The following is an 8,601-nucleotide window of genomic DNA, read 5'->3' as shown; positions in this document are numbered from 1 at the left end:
ACTGGTAAGTGGATTTTCCACAGGGTCAGGGGAGCCTCTGAACTTAGGGGAAGAAAAATTCCTTTCCATTTTACTGGAACCAGAGCTTTAAATGGTCAAATGCGTTTCAGTGGCAGGTGGGGACGGGGAAGGGAAGTACATCTTTATGGCTAAGTGCCCTGGGCTTGGGTTCAGAGAGGCCTTGGCTTGCCAGCCCAGCCACAAACTAGTTGCGTGTCCTTGGCCAAGTTAACCAACTTGTCTAAGCCTCAGATTACGTGTGTACAAAAAAGACACAAAAATATGGTCCACGTGTTGTTCTTCCAGAAAGCCTTTGGCGCAGGGCCTGGTACACAAGCAAATTCAACAAGGGTTAACTATTTTCATAATTATAATTAGTCTGCATCACTAGAAGCACTTTGTTCAAATGAGGATACAGATGGGTCAGATCACAGCCAAGACGCAGTGTTCAGAGCTAGGTCTCTACCTCTACGAACAACACCAATGAACTCTGGTCTCCCCACGAGAGGGTGACTCAGAGAGCCTGGAAGTCATAAAATATTAAGAGAAATCCTGCAGTTGTTTAACACAGATGATATTTGGGAGTGTGAGGATGGCCACGTGAAGAGGCGGCATCCTTCCATTTAACTTTAGGAAATAATACCGGGCGTTAAAAATGCCGGAGCCAGGCTGTCTGGTTTCAAATACCCAGACCATTAGTCACCTCACTCAAGTTCCTGAACCTCTCTGGAGCCTCAGTTTCCTCATCTGTAAAGTAGGGTTAATTAGATTACCTGCCTCATAAGATTATTGTGGCAATTAAATGAGTTAACACAGGTAAAGTGCTAAGAATAGTGTCTGGCATATAGCGAATGCTCAATAAACGTTCATTCTTATGTCGTGGGTTATTATCACTGGACTATAATTACTATCGCGGATAGGACTTCAGGGCGGCAGATGACAGCCCAGTATTTTTTAATAATCCCAGCAATGGAAAATGAGAATAGTCCTCCGCACAGCGGCGATCGCCCTCACTGGACAGGTTCAGCAAGTCACTGATAAGGGCCAGTCAGTCACCGTAGAGGAGGTTCCTCCCCCGAGGAGGAACCCTTGGGCGTCCCCGGTGAAGAAAGTCAGACCCCAGGAGGCCAGGCCCTGGGACAGCAGGGGCAGTGGACACTGGTGTAATAACTGCCACCAGCCGTCAGGGAGCAGCAGAGCCCGACCCCGGGTTGCCTCGTCCGCACCAGGCAATTCATCGTTCCCTCTGGGTTTGCCTCCCGGCTGTTTGGGTAGCTCCACCAATCCCCGTGCGCTCCGCTGCGGTAGTCCCGCCCAGTACTGAAATCTAACCAATCAACGAGGGCGCTGCTCCGGACCGGGGCCGGATCGCGGCGCCCGTCCTGTCACTCAGAGCCCCGGGGCCCGGCGCTTCAGCCCCGCCCCCGAGGCGGCTCAACCAATCCCCGCGGCGGAGCGGGGCGTCGCCGGACGGGGCGCGGAGCCCACGTGGTCGCAGGGCGCGGGCGCCGGTGGGTGGCGCGGGGCACGAGGGGGCGGGCGGGGGTGTGTCCTGCCGCCGCCATGGGCGTGCAGCCCCCCAACTTCTCGTGGGTGCTCCCGGGCCGGCTGGCGGGGCTGGCGCTGCCGCGGCTCCCCGCGCACTACCAGTTCCTGTGGGACCAGGGCGTGCGGCACCTGGTGTCCCTGACGGAGCGCGGGCCCCCGCACAGCGACAGCTGCCCCGGCCTCACGCTGCACCGGCTGCGCATCCCGGACTTCTGCCCGCCGGCCCCCGAGCAGATCGACCGCTTCGTGCGGATAGTGGACGAGGCCAACGCGCGCGGGGAGGTCAGCGGGCGGGGCCTGCCGGGGCCAGCGGGGGACAGGGCGGGGACAGGCGGGCCGGGCCCGGAAGGGACCTGGCCGGGCTCCGGGAGCGGGGCCTGCGGGGACAGGACGTGAAGCCGGGGGCGGAGGGGGAGGCCACGGGGAAGCGGCGAGGGGTGTGAGCTGGAGGGAGAAGGGTGGAAAGCAGAGGCCGTTGAGCGCCCTCGTGATGTCACCTCTCGCCCCTGAGCCTGAGAACCCTGCGAAGGCCTGGGCCTGCAGGAAGACTGGGACGGGCCCAAGGGGTGGGGAGGGCATCAGGCGCCACCCCATCAAGCTCCCTCTTCCCAGGCCGTGGGGGTGCACTGCGCCCTGGGCTTCGGCCGCACGGGCACCATGCTGGCCTGCTACCTGGTGAAGGAGCGGGGCCTGGCCGCCGGGGATGCCGTCGCTGAAATCCGGCGCCTTCGACCCGGCTCCATCGAGACGTACGAGCAGGAGAAGGCCGTCTTCCAGTTCTACCAGCGCACTAAGTGAGGGGCCTCAGCTCCCGTCTGCGTCCCGGGCCCTGACCCATGTGTTCAGTGGGGCCAGAGACACGGACATGCACTGAAAGCTAAGCCCTCTGGCTCCTGCGGGCTCGGGAGACTGAGTAGCCGTTCCCCGCAGGCCGGTCCCGACTGAGGAGCTGGGTGCAGCCGCACTGGGGGGTTGGGGGGTCCCTCCGCTGCTTCCCTGAATAAATAACTTCTAAGAACCAGCCCACAGTGCATAGCACCTTGCAGTTTACCAGGCAGGCCCACACGTCAACAAATTTGGGCCTCACCAGAGCCCTGTGACCTGGGATGGCAGCAAGACCACCCCTGCTCTTTGGGTGAGGTAGCTGAGGCTCAGGCCCAAGGCCACCCTTCTAGGAAGTGGGAGGGTGGGCCAGGCCTTCAGCCTCTCTAAGATGCTGAGACTCTCGTGTTCTCTGCTGACCTTTGATGTGTCTCCGGGGGAGCTGGTCAACGAAGAGGGCACAAATCCCCAGCAGCCCTGGGTGTCTGATGCTCACAGGCCAGGAGAGCCCCTGTGGACACAACCCCCCAGTCCAGGCCCCCCTGCCCCTCGTGTGTCATCGTCTCGAGACAGAGAAGGCCTGCATGTTGTCCTCACAGATAACCACCATCTCCAACTCCCAAGGGCTGGACACCCCTCACCAGCCTTGGGCTGCTCAGCTCCCCTGTGAGCAGCGGCCCCCTTGTGCTGCCCCACAGCCTCATGATGCTATGACAGACACGCATTCCAGATGCAGTGGAGACGGAGGGAGGAGGCCAGGGTCCCCCTGAGGCCCCCATGCTGCGTAGCCTAGGCCGGAGGCAGGCCTAAGGCACCTGCTCCTGACACATCTTTCTCCTTTCCACAGCCGCCCACCCAACTCAACCCCCATCCAACACTCTCTCACACGCTATCCCATCAGCCAGTCTCGCCATTTGTCTCCGGGAGGGGGAGACGGGCCGTAAGACGTCTCCCCCTTTCCTCTGAGGTGTGTCAGAGCTGAGGACTCCATACTCCATCCTATTCCCTTGGTCCCCACCACCAAGCCAGGCGGGGGATGTGAGGAACCCCCAATTCCAGGCACGGAAGCCCCCCCACCCCACCTGCTGTTCCCCGGCAGCATCCCAGGCTGTTTGTTGGTGCAAACCAGAGCCCCGTCCAAAGGGGAGTGTGCGTGAGTGTGTGTGCGCACGTGAAGGCAGGAAGCGTGCGGAAGGCGCGCTCCCTGAATCCCTTCCCTCCGCCTACCAGGGAGGCTTGAAGCTGCGCCCCGGGGTGCACGTCCGCTCTGATACCGCCCCACCGGGTGGGACAACCGGTCCTCACCCTCGCTGCCCTGCCCTCCTCCCGCGCTCCCTCCTCCCGCGCGCCCTCCTCCCCACATCTTCTGCACTGCAGGACAGGAACCTGCCCTTCCCTTCCTCCCCAGGCTCCTTCAAAGGAGACAGAACATCTTTCTAACCCCATTAGAGCCCTGTGTGCAGTCTCCGTCCCCATAATTTAAGCAGATCTCCGCTGCCTCAAGAGTTCCTCCGGGAAATAAACATATAATTATGTGCTTAAGGAAATCGGTTTTTAAATAAGTAAGAGTTGACTTGAAATGAAAAACCCTGCCCTTCCCCTTCTTCCACCTTGGGAGGTTGGCCTGAGCTCCTTCTGGGCTCATCCCCCCCCCCAGATGCTTCGCGGGCTCACCACCCCCTCTTCTGTGTGTGGCCACCAACGACGGGTTGCAGGCTGGCCGCGACCCTCCCCCAGGCTACTTCACCGACGGGTGGGTGTGAGGAACGAGCCGCCTCCGCCGACACAACCTTCGCGCCGCCTCACACCGGAGTCTGTCAGCCTCACACCGCTGACATTTGGGGCCGGAGACTTCTTTGTTGCGGGGCCGTCCTGTGCGCCGTGTGGTGTTTAGCAACATCTCGCCTCTGCTCACTAGACGCCAGTAGCATGGCTCCCAAAAAATGTGACAGCAAGAATGTTCCCAGACATCGCCAGATGTCCTCCGGGAGGACAAAATCGGTCCCAGTCGAGAAGCACTGCACCAAAGCAACAAGCACCGGCTGCAACGGTGAGCTTTCGTCTCCTATGGGAAAGTGCTTGGGATTTCTCCCGTGGATGCACACGTCTTGAGAGGGGAGAGAGGACCAAACACCATCCAACGCTCTCGCCTTCTCGAGCCGTGCCCGGTACCCAGCCCCAGCCCGTCCCCTCTAACCAGGGCGGGTTTTCAAGACGGTGACAGCATTAACTTCCGACATTCAGGAGGGTTTTATTCTCCATGAGCGGCTGGGGGGCACAGCTGCGGTCATATGGACTCGCACCCCCATGTCTTTAAAGTTCCATTCATGTTCATTCTCTGCACTGTGGCTTGAGTTCCCTGCTGGATGGAGGCTGTTAGATGGGGAAGACATCCCTCCATGTCATTCGGGTTCTGCAGCCGGCACCTCCTTGGCTCCTCTCCCAGAGGATTGTTCTGATGCACAAGCAACTGGCATCAGGACAGGAGGGGCACCAGCCACTCTGAGACCGGTCCTCCCTGGCCTGGTCCTCCCGCCTCCACTTCACCCCCAGCAAGCCCACACACACACGGGTTCTGCTCTGCGGGTCCTGGGTTCCGTGGCCACCTCCCAGGCCTGTGTCCCAGCACACGGCCTCCTGCTGCAGAGATCAGCCTGCATCCTGCCCACTCCCCAAATCTCCCTTGGAGCTCGCATTCCTCAGCACCCTACTGCCATCCCTAACACGTAGGGACCTGTCCCACGGGGCGGCTCATCACCTGTCCTCCCCAGGGGAAGGAAGCCCACTCCTCATGCACGGCGCCCCCACTTGCCCCCCAAGACCCCTCCAGATCTTCCCAGGGAACTGATGAGCACGTCACGGGGGCCGGGATTTGATCCAGATCATGAACTATTTCCCAGAATGAACTGCACTCATTTGCCAAGCCTCCAGTCAAAACTTCTGCCGACAGTGTTGCCATTCTTTCCAAGAAGGACACTAATTTGGTCTCACAGGATCGTTTTGTCACGAAACAATGCCAGTGACCACTAATGCCTTTCACACTTGGTCGTGACTACTTTGTTTAGTTATATGGTTACAATCGTCATATTTATGAAGCGCCTACCATACAGCAGGTGTTCTTACGTGCATCGCGTTATATCATTTTATCCTTACAACCGCTCTGCAAATCAGGTATTTTTCCCTTTTTATAGATAAACTGAGGTTCATCGAGCTGGCTGAGTTGCCCAGTACCTCACAACTGCAGTGAAGGACCTGGGGTCAAATGCAGACGTCCCATCTGCCAGGACCAACCCCCAGCCCCAGCGACACGGGGCAGTCTGTCTTCACAGTCAGAGCTTGGCGTCGAGGGCCATCTTATCAACTCAGCCTCCGATGTCCCCTCTCTCCATCCTCCTAGGAGGCCAGAGAATAAACATCTGACTGAGGCCAACACATCTGAGCTCTGGGCGGTGCTTTAAGATGCAGCCCAAGCATTTACGTCCTGAATAGTGAGGTGACTCTGTCACGTCCACCACTCAGAACAGGCGTTGTCCTCACCCAGCACGACAATCTTGAGGTACACGTGAACGGCACTAAGCCCTTGCAAATGTCTTTTTGTGTCTGGTGATTTATTAAAAACTCCAATATCCTTTCTGTTTTTGTTGTTGCTATTTGAGCCCTTAATGCGCGCCAGGCTCCATGCCAAGTGCTCTATAGACATTCATTATCTCACTTAATCCTCAAAACAACCCTACGGACAGGTCTTATTATAATGCCCAGGGCACATATGAGTAAACTGACGTCCGGAGGGTTTGAGCAGCACACCCAGTCACATAGCTAGAGCAGGATTCAAACCTGGGTTTATCTAAGTACAAAATGTCTTGTCTCTTGGGAGTGGAGAGGAGACTTCGCTGTCATGAGAAAGCACGCAGCAGCATCTGTGTCCCCCAGAAGCGAGGCACTGGGACTCACAGGCCATCAGTGGGATCTGGGATCACCACCCCACACCAGACTGGGGCAGTGCCGCTCTGACCTGGGAGTGCTGAGTGCTGACCTGCCAGGCCGGCCGCCACCCCAACAGGCTTCCGCTTCAAGCCTCCCTCCATCAAAACTATAGTCCCCTATCGACTGAGAAATGAGTTATATGAGCACTTCTTCCGTTACTTTTAAATTTTTCCCCAGCTATTATGGATTCAAGGCATACTCTTGAGAAGGCAGCATGCTTGTCCAAGCAAGCAGAAATTTGAGAAACACTTGGTGCACGTCCACACCTGAAGTTGATGACTTATTTGCAACCTTGATAACCGAATCCTTTGTGCCAATAAATTCCTTAAATTGCTTCAACCACTCTCTCACCCTATTTTTCCCTTGACTTATTCTGTCACCATGGTTATGTGATCATGAAACAGATTGGTGATGTCACCTCGGAGCTTTCAATATGTGGGATTCAGTATGGCAAACGGTTCTGGGATTCTCCCCCTACCTTTTATACTAAAGATGCCGCTGTCTCTTCCTTACTTATATATATGGAGTAGGGACTCTGCTCTAAAACCAAGGTGGGACGTACAGACAGTACTCGGTGTGGCTGTCCCACAGGTGGGTGGCACTCCTCACCTCCTGCAGTGGGTTCTACCATGCCCTTTGGCTCCCCAAGCCTACTCCAAGCAAATTCGCCAATTTGCACGTTTTCTGTAGGCACCTTTGTGAGGCTGAGTTGGGGCTGGGTGCAGCCTCGGGCCATGAAATACAATTAAATAAAGTAACCACACTGGGATCAAGCCAGCAGAGAGAACTATGCCATTTTTGACCATGACCTGTGAGGCCCCAAGGAATCCAGTCCCTTCTTCCATCTCCTTCCTCCCTCCCCTATAGCCCTTGTTCTCCCTGCTCTACCTGTTTTGGGGTCCCCAAGACCACCCTCACTAGAAGGACTCACAGAAAAGCTGTCATACTCTCAATGATGGCTCATTTCGGTGAGAGGATACAATGATGATCAGCAAAGGGGAAGGGCAGACGGGGCAGAGTCCAAGCAAGCAGGAACGGGCTTCCAGGGGCATCACATGGACATACAGCTCTCCCAGCGATTGTGGAAACATATAAATATTGCCCGATGATGCAGTTCCCCCGAGCCTGGGTGCCCCGGGTTGTTGTTGGGGGCAGGTCCCGTGTGCACGCAGCCCCTGCAAGACTGACCTTGGCCACTCAGGCTGCAGCCCCAGAGGTCAGCCTTGACACTGTCTGGCCCAGACAGCCTGGCACGTACACAACCACACAGTGAGGACAGACCATCTGCCGGACCCAAGATCTAAGGTCCACAGAGACCTTCTTCTCAGGCAGGCTGTCGCAAGAGTTCAGCCATCACCTCGCAGGAGCTGGTTGAGGGGAAGGCCTGACAACCTTGGGCATGTGTAAGGTTTGGGCCAGCCAGCCTGCTGAGCGGACCTGGTCCCGCACATGGCTAGGCATTCTGCGCTCTCTCCACACGACAGTCAGGGCAGACTGCGTGGGAAGCATTTGTCCCCAACTCTGCCCAGCTCCCAACTCCCACTCCCCACTGGTCTCAGTTTAACACCATTTCCCGGGGAAAGGTTTCCAACGGCCCCCACATATACTCACACATAGTCCCAAAGCATCTGTCATTCTACCTCACGGGCCCTGGCTCACCTATGATTCATCTCATCGTTTAATGTCTTTCTCTCCTACCAGAGTCTAAAGACCCCGGCCAGGCTGCTAGCACCCAGCACGATGCCTGGCACATGGGCGCTCAGTAAACACGTGACAATGGACCGACCATCTGCCCAGAGACAAAGAACTGGGCAGGATAAATCTAGGGGGTGCATCATCTAGTGGGGGATACGTGACACGTGCACACGCCTAAGTGTGTCGCGAAGATGCGGTGCGTAAGTGCTTAAGCACTGCTGGCGTGATTAAAGAGATAAGAGGAGTGTGTCTGGTCAGATTCAGGAAGTTGCTCCTTCCGTAGGAGGCAGACAGCAGAGTCGGAGAGCCTCAGGGAAATGTACCAACGGTGGGTGTTATTGAAACCACTGGTGGTCTGTGTCAGGTGCAGAGTCCGTACAGGGAGGCTTAGAGAGGTGGGCAAGGTCAGTGGGTGGCCACGCGGGGCGGGGTGACGGGGATGCTGGGTGTCCATTGGCATGGAAGAGCTAAAAACCTCTCCCAGGGAGCAGCAGAAGACACAGGGTTGGATTCAGATGGCGGTGGGGGCCACAGAAGCTCGTGCCCAAGGGT

At 57.1% G+C, this 8,601-nt stretch overlaps 1 protein-coding gene across 1 annotated transcript; it reads left to right on the top strand.

Moving 5' to 3' along the window:
* The first annotated feature begins 1,499 nt into the window (after positions 1-1,499).
* Positions 1,500-6,693, top strand: DUSP23 (dual specificity phosphatase 23). The gene is made up of 2 exons (XM_032397278.1): positions 1,500-1,830; positions 2,161-6,693. Exons 1-2 carry the CDS (start codon positions 1,564-1,566, stop codon positions 2,344-2,346), a joined length of 453 nt encoding a protein of 150 aa, XP_032253169.1. The 5' UTR covers positions 1,500-1,563; the 3' UTR covers positions 2,347-6,693.
* The last annotated feature ends 1,908 nt before the right edge of the window (positions 6,694-8,601 follow it).

The sequence above is a fragment of the Phoca vitulina genome, unplaced genomic scaffold, assembly GCF_004348235.1.
Source record: "Phoca vitulina isolate PV1807 unplaced genomic scaffold, GSC_HSeal_1.0 scaffold97, whole genome shotgun sequence".
Classification (NCBI taxonomy): Eukaryota; Metazoa; Chordata; class Mammalia; order Carnivora; family Phocidae; genus Phoca; species Phoca vitulina.
The sequence above is the reverse complement of the archived record's forward strand: the minus strand, read 5'-3'. Positions and strand labels throughout refer to the sequence as shown.